Here is a 15,496-nt window from a genome sequence, read left to right on the forward strand (position 1 = left end):
TTCTTGGTGTGTTTTTGTTTTGGAAAAAAAGAAATGAGCCCGAATCCCTTTCACTCTCTAGGAAATGTCCATTAATCCACTGGAGAAATAGGTGTGTCTGAGCACTAAAAGTGGATTAATTGAGGAAGGGATGAGGCTTCTGGGTTCTTTGGGCACCAAGAACAGCACCCAGCACCCACATCTGAGGATCAATCCTCGTGCCTGCCATCATAAACCGAGCAGAAATTTCCAGAGCAAACACAGGGATGGCCTCAGGAATTAGCAAAGGAGGAGGATCAGAGCTGAGCCATCACAGACATTCCCAAGGGACCCTCTCACAGCCTGCTCCCAGAGGAACTGAGGCCAGGAGGACACGCACGGCCCGAGTCCTGCAATCCAAGGGGACAAACCCGGGGCCAAAGGCTTCATTTCTGGGGGATGGAGATGGGAGACACACTGAGCAAGGGAGGCACAGCCCTGTCCCCTCCGGGCTGTGACACGGGGAATCCCTCCCTGGACAGCCAGAGGGACAGTCCCGCCTGGAAACGCGGGGATGCCACAGGGGACAGGGCTGGGGGTCCCAAATCCGCATCCTCAGGGCTCCCCCAGAGCCAGAGCGGGGATTGTGCCACGGCGACATCACCCCAGAAAGCATCAGGATCCCTGCCCGATGCCGGGAAAAGGTGCCGGGGGTGTGGGGACACGGGGACAGCCCGACCTGCGGCTGCCTGGGGCGATGGAGGCAGCGGAGAGGGATCAGAGCCCCGAAGCAGGGATGGGATGGCCGGCGAGGGAAGGCTGGGATTGAGCGGGGAGGGAGGGAGGGGAAAGGCCCAGCCTGAGGGGGAGCCGAGGGAGCGATCTGAGGGGGTCGGGCACTGCTGAGGGGCAGGGCCGGGGCTGAGGGGGCTGAGGGGGACGAGGAGGGGACTGAAGGGGACGAGGCCCCGCTCCCGGGGGGACTGAGGCGCCGCTCCCGGCTCTGAGGGGCGGGGGTTTGGGGTGGGGTGGGGGCCCGCGCCGCCCGCTCTCACCGTGTGGTTCGCCCCCCACATAAGGACGCTGAGCAGCGGCTCCGAGGCCCGGAACAGCTTCACCTTCTGGCACACGAAGTGTTTCTTCTTGGTCTTGGTCTTGCTGGCGCTGAGGGCCGAGCCCACCGCGGCCACGGCTCCCGCCGCCGTCCCCGCGGCCCCCGCGCAGTTCGCGGCCATGGCGGACCCGACCGACCCCCTCCCCGCGCCCCCCTACCAGCGCCTCCGCATGGTTCCGCCCGGCCCGGCTCGCCCCCCCCCCCCTCCCGCAGTGGTACCGCCCGGCCCCGGCAGCCCCGGCCCGTTAAGCTTCCCCCTCGCCGGCCCTGCTCCCCACCCCCCCCCCGCGGCTGCCGCGGTGGTTCGGTCCCCGCCCCCCCCCCCCGGCCGCCCCCGCGGTGGTTCGCTCCGCCGCGGCCGGCCGAGCCCGCTCCGGCCCCGCGCCGAGGAGGCGCCAAGATGGCGGCGGGCTGAGGGGGTGGGGAGCGGGAGGTGCCATGTCCCGCCCGAGCGGGGGGAGCCGCGGGCGCTGCCGGCGGGAGAGCTCCGGCTCGGGCCGCGGCAGCGCGGGGAGAGCCGCGGCGAGCACTGGGCTGTGAGAGGGAACAACGGACAGGGAAAGCGGATGGAGAAGGAGACAGAGCGAAAAAAGCCCCGTTCCCTCCTCCTCTTCCCGGGGATGGTCTCGCCCAATCGGCGTGACGCGCCCGCCAAGGCCACGCCCCGCCAGGAACGGACCAATCAGCAGCGAGGCGGCTGGAATTATGAATGGGCTGTTACACACGTCACGCGCCGCCGTTTAAAGGGCCCGCGGCTGCGCGGGGACCCCGCCGGGACCCTCGGGGGGACAACGGGGACCCCTCCGGGCCCGGGGCGCGTCCTGCGGACCGGACACAGCCCACAAGGGGCTGCCGCAGCCTCCCGAACCCTCAGCAACCCTTCCCGCCCACAGCCGATATCACCCCTGCCCCTCCCATCCCCCCCCCCTCAGAGCCACAAAGGACATTTAACAAACGACAGTGAAATTTCTTAATCCAAAAGGCAAAATAAATCTACACTGCTGTACATATACACATTACTTACATTACAAAAATCCCAGAGAAATATTTGCTGTGCCAGCTACGCTCTGCTCACTCCCTTTTTTCTGCCTCAGAAACGGCTTCTTTTGGGTCAAAAATCAATGAAATTAATCAGTGAGCCACCAAACGCCAGCCACAGACACCACACGGCGAGGTGTGGATGCCAACGGTGCCAAACCCCATGGAATTACTGTCTGTGGATCGGTTCTGCTCTGGATTTTAAGGATTAACAAAACCAGATTTCCTTGGGGAAGCAGCGAGCAGCCGGCCCAGTTTGGGAATAAAGTACAAAAGTGACCCCGGTTGGGGTGGGGAGAGGAAGGAGGAGAAGCTCTGGCAGGACAAGTGGAACACAAAAGCTCACGAGGCCTCAAACTGGCCCCAAGTCCTGAAGGCTGCGAGGGCTCGGCTCCGGGAGCTGGGATGGTTCCTGGAGAGCTCTCACCTCTGGGAACAAATGTCCACTGAGCTCACAGAGCTTTCACCTCTGCATAAAGTTCTTTTCCAAGGCAGCAGGAGTCCTCTGCAGGGAGTGGATGTTGCGCTTGACCCGATCCTCCAGGCTGGAGGTGGAGGCGCTCTCCAGCTTCAAACGGCTGCAGGAAGGGGAGCAGAGAGAGAAATCACAATTCTGGGACTGACAGAGAGCAGGTTTGGATTGGAGAGTGGATGTTGGGATGGAATTCCTTCCTGGGAGGCTGGGGAAGGGCTGGGATGGGATTCCCAGAGCAGCTGTGGCTGCCCCTGGATCCCTGAAGTGTCCTCAAGCCAGGCTGGACAGTGGGAGGTGGCCCTGCTGTGGCACTGGATGGGATTTAAGGTCCTTTCCCACCCAAACCATTCCATGGTTCTGTGATTTTTGTGCTCCCAGGGATCAAATTATAAATTCCCACAGGTTTTATTGTCAACCACAGACTCACAGGGACTGCTGCAAGCTCCAAAACCCAGAGAATTTCTAAACATCTGCATAAAAACCACTCCCAGAGTGATAAAACATCACCAGTGCCCAGCCTGGGGCTGACTCCCAGTTAGCAAGAAGCATTTTTTGGGTTGAGGGGAGAATTTGGGACCAGCAGATGTCCCCAGCTCTGTAAGCCACAGGAGAGATGTGCAATTCCATGATTTAAAGCATCCCAGACCCCAAGGCCATCCTGGATGAGGAGGTGGTAAAAGACTCACTGGAAGAATTTCCCATCCCTGGCGTCGAGTTTCTCCAGCTCCCGCTCCAGCTCCTCCTCCTTGCGGTGCTTCCTGAGGTTGTTGGCTCTCTCCTCCTCCCTCCACTTGGCATTTTCCATCATTTCCTGCCGTTTTCGCTCCAGTTCCTCAGGAGAGATCTTCCTGTTTGGGTGGAAAGCACCTCTTTAGATTTTTCTGTGAAGGTTTGGAGAGGTTTTTCTGTGAAGCAGCAGCACCCCAAGCCCCAAACCTTCCACTCTTTGGGATCTTGGAATTGTTCAGGTTGGAAAAGGTTCAGATCAACCAAAGATGGTTCACACAATCCCCCAGATGAGGGAGGTTTTATCTTTGGCAGCCAAGCAGCAAAGCTTGGGAGGGCATTTTGAAATTAAATTTAAATTAAAAATTAAGTTTTTAAAAATATTTAAAATCTTTTTAAGCATTCCAGAGGAATTTCCAGAGGAAAATCTGGCTCCCAGGTGTCCCCAGGGGTTTGTCCCCCCAGGACAGGGCCACACTGACCTGGTGTAGCCCGAGGGCTGCTGGCGCCTGAAGCTCTTTTTGGGGGAAGGACTCCTGGCTCTGCCCTTCTCCTCCCGGCTGCTGTGCCTGCAACACCAAAATCCACCTGGTGAGCACCAAAATCCGCCTGGTTAGCACCAAAATCCACCTGGTGAGCACCAAAATCCACCTGGGGAGCACCAAAATCCACCTGGGGAGCACCAAAATCCACCTGGGGAGCACCAAAATCCACCTGGGGAGCACCAAAATCCACCTGGGGAGCACCAAAATCCACCTGGGGAGCACCAAAATCCACCTGGGGAGCACCAAAATCCACCTGGGGAGCACCAAAATCCACCTGGGGAGCACCAAAATCCACCTGGGGAGCACCAAAATCCACCTGGGGAGCACCAAAATCCACCTGGGGAGCACCAAAATCCACCTGGGGAGCACCAAAATCCACCTGGTGAGCACCAAAATCAGCCTGGTGAACACCAAAATCAGCCTGGTGAACACCAAAATCAGCCTGGTGAGCACCAAAATCCACCTGGGGAGCACCAAAATCCGCCTGGTGAGCACCAAAATCCACCTGGGGAGCACCAAAATCCACCTGGGGAGCACCAAAATCCACCTGGGGAGCACCAAAATCCACCTGGGGAGCACCAAAATCAGCCTGGGGAGCACCAAAATCCGCCTGGGGAGCACCAAAATCAGCCTGGTGAACACCAAAATCAGCCTGGGGAGCACCAAAATCAGCCTGGTGAGCACCAAAATCAGCCTGGGGAGCACCAAAATCCGCCTGGGGAGCACCAAAATCCCACTCCTTAGCACCAAAATCCACCTGGTGAGCACCAAAATCTGCCTGGGGAGCAACAAAATCCACCTGGGGAGCACCAAAATCAGCCTGGTGAGCACCAAAATCAGCCTGGTGAGCACCAAAATCAGCCTGGTGAGCACCAAAATCCCACTCCTTAGCACCAAAATCCCCCTGGTTAGCACCAAAATCCACCTGGGGAGCACCAAAATCCCCCTGGGGAGCACCAAAATCCACCTGGTGAGCACCAAAATCAGCCTGGTTAGCACCAAAATCCACCTGGTGAGCACCAAAATCAGCCTGGTGAGCACCAAAATCAGCCTGGTGAGCACCAAAATCCACCTGGGGAGCACCAAAATCAGCCTGGTGAGCACCAAAATCCACCTGGTGAGCACCAAAATCCCTCTCCTTAGCACCAAAATCCACCTGGTGAGCACCAAAATCAGCCTGGTGAGTACCAAAATCCACCTGGGGAGCACCAAAATCAGCCTGGTGAGCACCAAAATCCACCTGGTGAGCACCAAAATCCCTCTCCTTAGCACCAAAATCCACCTGGTGAGCACCAAAATCAGCCTGGTGAGCACCAAAATCCACCTGGGGAGCACCAAAATCCCCCTGGGGAGCACCAAAATCCACCTGGGGAGCACCAAAATCCACCTGGGGAGCATTCATAAAAATTAATAACAAAAATTTAATTTATTTAATTCATTTTAAAAAAAAATAAAATTCATCAGCAAACAATTTTTTTATCATTTTAGCTGTATTATATAAAGATAATTTAACAGCTCTGAATAATCAGTTTGAAGAGAACTGGGACCAACCAACAAATACCTGATTTTTAAAATAATTTCATCTATAATTTTAATTAATTAATTAAAAATTAATATATTTATATATTAATTAATATATAAATCAATATAGTAATATATAAATGTATATATTTATATATTAATTAAAAATTAATATATTTAATTTTATTTAAATAATTATTAAATATTTATTATTAAATAAAATTAAAATATTTATTATTAAATATTAAAATATTAATTTAATATAAATAAATTTAATATTTTAAAATTATTATATTTTAAAATAATTTAAAATAAATTAAATTAATTGAATAATTAATAAATTAAATAAATTAAATAAATTTAATTAATTAAATAAAATTAAAATGAATTAAATGAAAATAAATGACATTAAAATAAATTAAATTAAAATAAAATAATTAAAATTAAATTTAAATAATTTTAATTATTTCAAAAATAATTGAACTAAAGACAATTTAAACTTAATTTAATTAGCTCTGAACGATCAATTTGAAGAGAACTGGGCAAACCCCAGTGACCATCAACACCTCAAGGGTGTTCCCAAATAAAAATTGGGATTTCATGGGAGAGAGGTGCAGGGCAGGGATGTGGGAGATGGGATAACAGGGATGGGATTCCAGGGAATTTCACTGTTTGCTGTGTTTGCAGGGCAGGGATGTGTGAGATGGGATAACGGGGATGGGATTCCAGGGAATTGCACTCAGTGTTTGCAGGGCAGGGATGTGGGAGATGGGATAACAGGGATGGGATTCCAGGGAATTGCACTCAGTGTTTGCAGGGCAGGGATGTGGGAGATGGGATAACAGGGATGGGATTCCAGGGAATTTCACTGTTTGCTGTGCCTGCAGGGCAGGGATGTGGGATAACAGGGATGGGATTCCAGGGAATTGCACTCACTGTTTGCTGTGTTTGCAGGGCAGGGATGTGTGAGGTGGGATAACAGGGATTTATTTAATTTAATTTATTAAATTATTTAATTCCAGATTTATTTAATTCCAGGGAATTGCACTCACTGTTTGCTGTGCCTGCAGGGTGATCCCGAGCTCCTGGCTGGGTTCCTCCTGCTGGAATGGCTCTGGGGAGAGCGGGATGAGCTCCGGGAGCGCTGCCGGGGCCGCTCCTGGCACGGGGAGCTCCGGGAGCGCCGGCTCGGCTCGGGATCCCTCACCTGCAATCCAGAGGGGAATGGGAGCAGGGAATTCCTCCCTGGAATGCAATTCCAGGCTGCTCCTGGATCCCTGGGAGGGGCTCAGGACAGGCTGGAGCAGCCTGGGACAGCGGGAGGTGGCACTGCATGGGTTTGATGTCCCTTCCCATCCATTCCATGGATAACAGGGATGGGGTTTCATGTCCCCATCCATTCCATCATTCCATGGATAACAGGGATGGGTTTGATGTCCCTTCCCATCCATTCCACAATTCCATGGATAACAAGGATGGGGTTTGATGTCCCCACCCATTCCACAATTCCATGGATAACAGGGATGGGTTTGATGTCCATTCCCACCCATTCCATGGATAACAGGGATGGGTTTGATGTCCATTCCCACCCATTCCCACCCATTCCATGGATAACAAGGATGGGTTTGATGTCCCTTTCCATCCATTCCATAATTCCATGGATAACAGGGATGGGTTTGATGTCCATTCCCACCCATTCCACAATTCCATGGATAACAGGGATGGGTTTGATGTCCATTCCCACCCATTCCATGGATAACAGGGATGGGTTTGATGTCCATTCCCACCCATTCCATGGATAACAGGGATGGGTTTGATGCCCATTCCCACCCATTCCATGGATAACAGGGATGGGTTTGATGTCCCTTCCCACCCATTCCATGATTCCATGGATAACAGGGATGGGTTTGATGTCCCTTCCCATCCATTCCATGATTCCATGGATAACAAGGAGCAGCTGAACAAGCCTCATGCCAAATCCCAAGCAGAATTCCGGCTGAGCTCTGAATAATTTGAATTTCAAGGCTCAAATGGCTCCAAATTGAATCTAAAATTTATTAAATTATGCCCCACTCATTATCCTGTCCCAGCAATTCCCAAATTCCTGCTTTTCCCTGTCTCTGGGTGTACCTGCAAGCCGTATCCCGGGATTTTGGAAGGAGCAGCCTTCCAGGAGGAATTCTCCACTCTTTTCTGCGACCTAAAAAGAAAAATAAAATCCTTTTGAAGCAGATGAATTGTGAGAATAAATCCATTTTTTTATCACATGTTAACGATGCAAAACCAACAAAGCAACAAGTTTAATGAAACATTTAATTAAATTAAATACAATTAATTAAAATTAATTAGAAAGACAAAGCTCAGAGGTGTTTTTTTTTTTGCCAGAAAAATGTAAAACTCACTTATTTCTGCCTTTCTCCTCCTCAGAGCTGGAGCTGTCGCTGCTGGAGCTGCGCCGCCGGTGCTTCTTGTGCTTCTTCTTCTTCTCCTTCTTCCTCTTCCTCTCCTTTTTATCCAAACTGTTCTGCAGCTGCAAAGACAAAAATTCCCTCAGAATCCCGGGGAAAAAAAACAGAATTCCCTGTGGAAAAGCTCCTGGCATGAAACTCCAGCCAAAGAAATCTTTACAAGGAACAGAAAACAAAAAAAACCAGATTTTTTCCTGTTTAAAGGTGTAAAAAATGTCTCTGCAGAGAAATCTCTTTATAAAAATGTACAGCCATTTCTAAATTTAAGAACAGAAAATATAATTTAACAAGATTTTCTCTCAAAATTGAGGAGTTTAAGGAGCAAACAGAGCTCAGCTCCTCGTCCTGAACAATCAAAATTCTGATTTTTGTGCTCTGGGTACAAAAAAAATCTTTCCAAAAAAAAAAAAAAAGAAAAATGTGAAGATATTTATAAAAATGATAAACATTTATAAATTGAAAATTTATAAATTGATTTTTAAATTAAAAATTTCACTTAACTTAAAAATTTCAATTAACTTAAAAATTTCAATTAATTAATTTGAAAATTTAACTTCATTTTGAATTAAATATTTATAAATTGATGAATTTCCCTTTGCAGAGAAATCTCTTTATAAAGATGTACCTATAAATTTAAAGGCAGAAAATCGGGTTTAACGAGATTTTCTCTCAAAATTGAGGATTTTAAGGAGCAAACAGAGCTCAGCTCCTCATCCTGAACAATCAAAATTCAGATTTTTGCTCACACCTACCAAGGCTTTGATTTTCTTCATTTTCACTGGATTGTTCAAAACTTCTCTTTTCTTTTCCTCCTCCTTCTTCCTAAAGCAAGAAATAAAAAGACGATGCTGGTAATGGTTTGTCCCTTGCTAAACTTTTAATTTTGTTTCATTAAAATTTGGTTAAAGTAATGTCAGTAAATATTATAAATATTATTTATAATATTATAATTATATATTATAATACTATATATATTATTATATATTACATTACATTGTTATATATAATTATAATATTATAAATATTTAATTATATTAACTATATATAATGTATAACTAATATATTATAAAATATATAATGTGTTATGTTATAACACATTATGCAAATCATTATATATTACAAAATATAAATTAATAATGAAAGAACAAATTACCCACTACAGTATAATTATAATACTAATATATTTATATATTATAAATTTATATTAATTTATATATTTTCATATTATATTTTTATTATTTATATATTCATGTATTCAATATAATCAATATATAATGTAATATAGTTATTCTAATTAATTTATATATAATACATTATTATCAAAATTAATCTATACATAAAATATAATTACTATAATCAATTTCTATAGAGTTATTTAAATAATATATTATTATAATTGTTTTTATCTAATTCTTATAATGATGCATCATATATACTTATATATTATTAACATATATTATTATAATGCTATAGTATATATTTTATATATAGTGATTATATATAATATAATATAATATAATAATTCTATATAACCATATTATATATGGTTATAATGATTATATATTATATATAGTTATTATGATTATCTATTTTATACATAATATATGATATATAAATTATACAATGTATATAGTGAATATACATTGTATTACTGACATTAATGTATATTATTAATAGGAATTATATTAATCATTAATATAATATATTAATATATTATTAATATAATATATTAGTAATATATTGGTAATTAATGATATATTTATATTATTATATTATACAATTATTATATATTATATATTATGTATTATATATTATTATATACTATAATTACTATTATCAATATTAATTACAATAGGTATTATATATTATAATTAATATTATTAATATTAATTATAATATATTACTATATATTATAATTACTATTGTTAATAGTGATTATAATATGTATTATTATATATTACAATTACTACTATTAATATTAATTATAATATGTTTACTATATATTATAATTACTATTATTAATATTAATTATATGTACTATTATATATTTGCTATTATTAATATTAATTATAATATGTATTATTATATATTATAATTACTATTATTAATATTAATTATAATATGTTTACTATAAATCATAATTACTATTATAAATATTAATTTTAATATGTATTACTATATATTATAAGTACTATTATTAATATTAATTATTATATGTATTATTATATGTTATATTTGCTATTATTAATATTAATTATAATATGTATTACTATATATTATAATTACTATTATTAATATTACACACCACCCACATTCATATTGTACCCTTTTAATACACATTAATTACACAGAAAACACCTAATTACATCTATAATTCATTTAATTACATCTAAACTATTTATTTATAATTATTTTATGTTATTAACACAACCAAGCACACCCTGCCCCTCCCCTCGTGTCCCACCTGATCATGAAGAGCGGATCCTCGCGGATTTTGGTGGCCATGTCCAGCACGGAGCTGGCCCCAGCCCTGGCGAAGATGGATCCTGGCAGCAGCCCCGAGTCCCCCGAGGCGCCGTCCCTGTCCCCGACCTTGTCCAGGATGAATTTATCCACGGGGCGGCCCAGCAGGTACTCGTCCCTGTTCACCATCCCCCCGGGGCCCTGGTACATCCACTCCAGCTTCTCCTCGCGCTTCCTGCCGCAGAAAACAACCGGAGTTATCCTGGAACTCGGCTGGGGGCTGTGGGAGCTGATCCCAAGGGATCAGAGGGATGGGGATCCTCTGCTGGGAGGGTTGGGATTGCTCAGCCTGGAGAAGCTTTGGGGTGACGTGGCTGGAGCGTTTCAGTGCCTGACTGGGGCTCAGGAGAGCTGGAGAGGGACGAGGGATGGAGTGACAGCACAAGGGGAATGGGATTGAATTGACACAGGGATGGCATTTTGGGAAGGAATTCCTCCCTGGGAAGGAGGGGAGGGGATGGAACAGAAATCCCAGAGCAGCTGTGGCTGCCCCTGGATCCCCAGCAGTGCCCAAGGCCAGGCTGGACGGGGTTTGGAGCAGCCTGGGACAGAGGGAGGTGTCCCTGCCAGGGCAGGGGTGGCACTGGCTGGCCTTTGATATCCCTTGCACCCCAACCCATTCCATAAGCAGCAGAGCCACTGTCCCCACAGCTCTGCCAGGGGCACGGGCAGCACCAACCACCCCAGCCCCAGAGCACAGCCAGGCCTGGCTGTCCCCGTGCTGTCCCCATGCTCTCTGACATGACCCTGCTGTCCCCATGCTCCCTGAGCTGTCCCTGTGCTCCCTGAGCTGTCCCCGTGCTGTCCCCGTGCTCTCTGAGCTGTCCCCGTGCTGTCCCCATGCTGTCCCTGTGCTCCCTGAGCTGTCCCCGTGCTCTCTGAGCTGTCCTTGTGCTCTCTGTGCTGTCCCCGTGCTCCCTGAGCTGTCCCCGTGCTCCCTGAGCTGTCCCCGAGCTGTCCCCGTGCTCCCTGAGCTGTCCCCATACTGTCCCCGTGCTCCCTGAGCTGTCCCCGTACCGTCTCCATGCTCCCTGAGCTGTCCCCGTGCTCCCTGAGCTGTCCCCGAGCTGTCCCCATGCTCCCTGAGCTGTCCCTGTGCTCTCTGTGCTGTCCCCATACTGTCCCCGTGCTCCCTGAGCTGTCCCCATACTGTCCCCGAGCTCCCTGAGCTGTCCCCATACTGTCCCCGTGCTCCCTGAGCTGTCCCCGAGCTCCCTGAGCTGTCCCCATACTGTTCCCATGCTCTCTGAGCTGTCCCTGAGCTCCCTGAGCTGTCCCCATACTGTTCCCATGCTCTCTGAGCTGTCCCCATGCTCCCTGAGCTGTCCCCAAGCTCCCTGAGCTGTCCCCATACTGTCCCCGAGCTCCCTGAGCTGTCCCCATACTGTCCCCATGCTTCCTGTGCTGTCCCCATACTGTCCCCGTGCTCCCTGAGCTGTCCCCATACTGTCCCCGTGCTCTCTGAGCTGTCCCCGTGCTCTCTGTGCTGTCCCCACACTGTCCCCGTGCTCCCTGAGCTGTCCCCGCTCACCTCACGGTGCCCATGTCCTCAGCGTAGCGCTGCATCTCCTCCCGCGCCCGCTCCTCCTGCAGCTCCCGCTGCAGCTCCTCGATCTTCTTCCTCTCGGCCTCATGCTTCTGCTCCGCCTTCCACACCTTCTCCACATTGCGCAGCGTCTGCGGGTGCCAGCTCTTCTTCAGGTTCTGTGGAGAGCGGGGATCAGCACCGGGATCAGGGCCGGGATCAGCACCGGGATCAGCGCCGGGATCAGGGCCGGGATCAGCACCAGGATCAGGGCCGGGATCAGCGCCGGGATCAGCGCCGGGATCAGCGCCGGGATCAGCACCGGGATTGGTACCGGGATCAATACCGGGATCGGTACCGGGATGGGCACCGGGATCAGCACCGGGATCGGCACCGGGATCGGCACCAGGATCAGGGCCAGGATCGGCCCTGGGATCAGCACCGGGATTGGTACCAGGATCAGCACCAGGATGGGCACCGGGATTGGCACCGGGATCAGGGCCAGGACTGGCACCGAGATCGGCACCAGGATGGGCACCAGGATCGGCACCGGGATTGGTACCGGGATCAGGGCCAGGATTGGCGCCGGGATCGGCACCAGGATGGGCACCGGGATGGGCACCGGGCCCAGCCCACCACCACCGGGATCCAGGCCTGGAGAACGGAGCCGCGGCTCCCGCTGGCCCCGGTGAAGCCGCCCATCCCTGCCCTGCGGCCCCCCTTATCCCCCATGACCCCTCCGAACCCCCCAGACCCCTTCAGCACCCACTGACCCCTCTCAGTCCCCCCTCAGCCCCCTCTCCCCTCAGCCCCCTCTCCCCTCAGCCCCTTCTCCCCTCAATCCCCTCTCCCCTCCCCAGCCCGATCCCTCTGATCCCCTCCCGGTCCCGCTCAGCCCCTCTGGGCCCCCTCACACTCCTCATTCCTCTCTCAGTCCCCGGTTTCCCTTCAGCCCCTCGGTTCCTTCATCCTCCTCTCACACCCCGGTTCCCCTCTCAGCCCTCCCGGTTCTCTCATTCCCCTCTCAGTCCCCGGTTCCCCTCTCAGTCCCTCCGTTCCCCTCTCAACGCGCCCATTTCCCCTCATTCCCCTCTCAGCCCCTCACGGTTCCCCCTCAGTCCCCGCGTCTCCCTTCAAGCTCCCCCGTTCCCCTCTCAGCTTCCCCCCGTTCCCCTCTCCCCTCCCGTTCCCCTCTCATCCCCCCCGTTCCCCTCTCTCCCCCGGTTCCCCTCTCTCTCCCCCGTTCCCCTCTCTCCTCCCGTTCCCCTCTCTCCTCCCGTTCCCCTCTCATCCCCCCCGTTCCCCTCTCTCCTCCCGTTCCCCTCTCACCCTCCCCCGTTCCCCCCTCTCTCCCCCGTTCCCCTCTCTCCTCCCGTTCCCCTCACCAGGTCTCCCCCCCCCATCGCAGCCGCCGGGCGAGCGCGTCCGCCGCTGCTACCGGAGCAGGAAATACGTCATCACCGCGCGCCGCCGCTTGAGTAGCCGAGCGTCGTTCCCGCCCTCGTGCGTCACTTCCGGCGCGCCGCTGAGGCGGTGGGGAAGATGGCTGCGCGCAGTAGGGGCGGTGCGGGAGGAGGAGGGAGGGAAAAGCAGCGGGGAGGCTCCTCAGTAGCGGGCCTGAGGGGGTGTTTTCATTCCGTTCATGGAATCCAAAATGATTCGGTTGGGAAGGGACCCCAAAACTCTCCATTCCCACCCCTTGCCATGGTCAGGGACACCTCCCACTATCCCAGGTTGCTCCAGACCCGGTCCTTGGCCACTTCCAGGGAATTAAGACAAGATCTGAGCTTGTTTCAAACGAGGTTGGCTGCAGCAATCCCAAAGAAACGCCTGGAAATGATGAAGTGAGTAATTGCAGAAGCAGCTGAAGCCACGGGACGAGTCTGTCGGGCTGTGCTCACCGCAGGGGACGGGAGCGCCGCCGGCTCGGGCCTGCGGGGCCAAAGGGACCTCAGGGACACGGCCCGGGCGGTTCTGTCACCTCCGGCCGTGCCCGGGATGGCTCAGAGCCTGGCACCTCCCAGTCTGTGCTGGGCTGTGCTGGGGGGGGGTCAGAGCTGGCGAACCTCTCGGGCTGGCCCCGGTGATCTCCTGGGTTTATCCCCGGTGATCTCTCGGGTTATCCCCGGTGATCTCCTGGGTTATCCCCGGTGATCTCCTGGGTTAGCCCCGGTGATCTCCTGGGTTAGCCCCGGTGATCTCTGGGTTTATCCCCGGTGATCTCCTGGGTTTATCCCCGGTGATCTCCTGGGTTTATCCCCGGTGATCTCCTGGGTTAGCCCCGGTGATCTCTGGGTTTATCCCCGGTGATCTCTCGGGTTGTTCCCGGTGGAGGGGGCGGGGTTCGAACCCTTGACCTCGCGCTCCCCAGCCCGCGGCGCTGCCCCCGCGCCACCTCCCCGCGGGCCCCCCGCGCCCCCCCCCAGCCCCGCGCCCGGGGCGTGGCTCAGGGGCAGCGCTGCCGCCTGCGGGGCCGCGGGTCACGAGTTCGAGCCCCGCGGCTACCCACATACTGACCTGTGTCACCGCAGCCACCCAACCGGAGCGGGGACCTCAGAGCCCGGGGGGGACAGCTCAGCGCGGCTCCTTGTGACTTCCAGAAGCGCATTATACACATAATTAATTCATGTTTAAATTAAGGTTATTACTCCAACAGGAAAAACTCGAGAGGCAGCCACAGAGTTTGTGAGGAGAGCAGAGGGCAGCGTGGCAAAGGCTTGGCTAAAGATCACCAAGTGATTCCCAAAAGCTCAGAGGGGTAAGAAAGGCTTTCCACGCTCTGTGTGTGAGGAATTTGTGGAGGAAATAAAGGGTGAAAAAGCAGGAAAAGAGGAAAAGAGAGGGGGCACCTGGAGTTGAACCAGGGACCTCTTGATCTGCAGTCAAATGCTCTCCCGCTGAGCTATACCCCCTGTGCCTGGGACACTTAAAATCTAACTTTTATTGGGAAAACAAAAGAGCTTTCTGCTCCAGGGATTGGATTCCTTCCCTCAACACCCACCTCAAGAAGGCACCTGCCACGGGCTGGACGTGGAGAAACGGGATAAACGATGGAAACCAGGGGAAATTCTGGGAGATCTGGTGCCTGCAGGGAGTTGGAAACGAGAGAAAAGCACCCAGAGGCAGTGAGGGGCTCTCACACAGAGCACAACCCCTGCACTTCCCAACAATCCGGGATTCCTTGGATGCTGCAGCTCAGAACCTGCACGGAACGTACAGAACCGGGTCAAGAGCTCTCCACGGGGTTTTGTTCTGTGGAAGATTTGGGCAAAAAGAAGGTGGAAAAAGGGGGAAAAAAGGAAAGGGGGCACCTGGAGTTGAACCAGGGACCTCTTGATCTGCAGTCAAATGCTCTCCCACTGAGCTATACCCCCATGGGGCACAAAAGGACAATTAAAAACATTTCCTGGGCAAGTCAGGAGCCTTTCTGTCCTGGATTCCATTCAGCCACACCTCCCTCTGCCCCTCCTGTGCCTGGGAAAAGGTGGGAAACTCCAGCAGTTCAGTGTGAAAATGAGGAAATTGGGAGAAAATGGAATTGAGGAGGAAATTGGGAGGAAATGGAATTGAGGAGGAAAGTGGGAGGAAATGGAATTGAGGAGG

The 15,496-nt window shown here is 50.3% G+C and overlaps 2 protein-coding genes, 1 long non-coding RNA gene and 2 other non-coding genes across 7 annotated transcripts in view; 1 reads left to right on the forward strand and 4 right to left on the reverse strand.

Moving 5' to 3' along the window:
- Positions 1 to 1,246, reverse strand: part of PIP4K2B (phosphatidylinositol-5-phosphate 4-kinase type 2 beta) — a 30,238-nt gene extending 28,992 nt beyond the window's left edge. For 2 of the 3 annotated variants that reach the window (XR_009279657.1, XM_058857843.1), the window contains exon 1: positions 1,014 to 1,246. Coding sequence is in view for 2 of the 3 variants with exons in the window: in XM_058857843.1 (XP_058713826.1) it covers positions 1,014 to 1,193 (180 nt within the window). In the remaining variant the exon portion in view is untranslated. The remainder of the gene's footprint in view (positions 1 to 1,013) is intronic. The other variant, XM_058857844.1, reaches the window with a different exon arrangement.
- A 782-nt stretch (positions 1,247 to 2,028) lies between these two features.
- Positions 2,029 to 13,414, reverse strand: CWC25 (CWC25 spliceosome associated protein homolog). Its single transcript, XM_058858106.1, has 10 exons — positions 13,279 to 13,414; positions 11,900 to 12,072; positions 10,310 to 10,543; positions 8,598 to 8,667; positions 7,780 to 7,907; positions 7,508 to 7,577; positions 6,430 to 6,584; positions 3,794 to 3,880; positions 3,272 to 3,433; positions 2,029 to 2,688 (listed from the first exon to the last, which is right to left on the reverse strand). The coding sequence occupies exons 1-10, from the start codon at positions 13,294 to 13,296 to the stop codon at positions 2,574 to 2,576; spliced, it is 1,212 nt and encodes a 403-aa protein (XP_058714089.1). The 5' UTR covers positions 13,297 to 13,414; the 3' UTR covers positions 2,029 to 2,573.
- Positions 13,415 to 13,465: 51 nt separating this feature from the next.
- LOC131589011 (uncharacterized) lies at positions 13,466 to 15,406 on the forward strand. Its single transcript, XR_009279685.1, has 3 exons — positions 13,466 to 13,737; positions 14,550 to 14,651; positions 14,867 to 15,406. It is a non-coding gene; the product is annotated as an uncharacterized LOC131589011 (long non-coding RNA).
- Positions 14,734 to 14,805, reverse strand: TRNAC-GCA (transfer RNA cysteine (anticodon GCA)). Its single transcript has one exon. It is a non-coding gene; the product is annotated as a tRNA-Cys (tRNA).
- TRNAC-GCA (transfer RNA cysteine (anticodon GCA)) lies at positions 15,196 to 15,267 on the reverse strand. Its single transcript has one exon. It is a non-coding gene; the product is annotated as a tRNA-Cys (tRNA).
- Positions 15,407 to 15,496: the final 90 nt, after the last annotated feature.

The sequence above is a fragment of the Poecile atricapillus genome, chromosome 27 (assembly GCF_030490865.1).
Source record: "Poecile atricapillus isolate bPoeAtr1 chromosome 27, bPoeAtr1.hap1, whole genome shotgun sequence".
Taxonomy (NCBI): Eukaryota; Metazoa; Chordata; class Aves; order Passeriformes; family Paridae; genus Poecile; species Poecile atricapillus.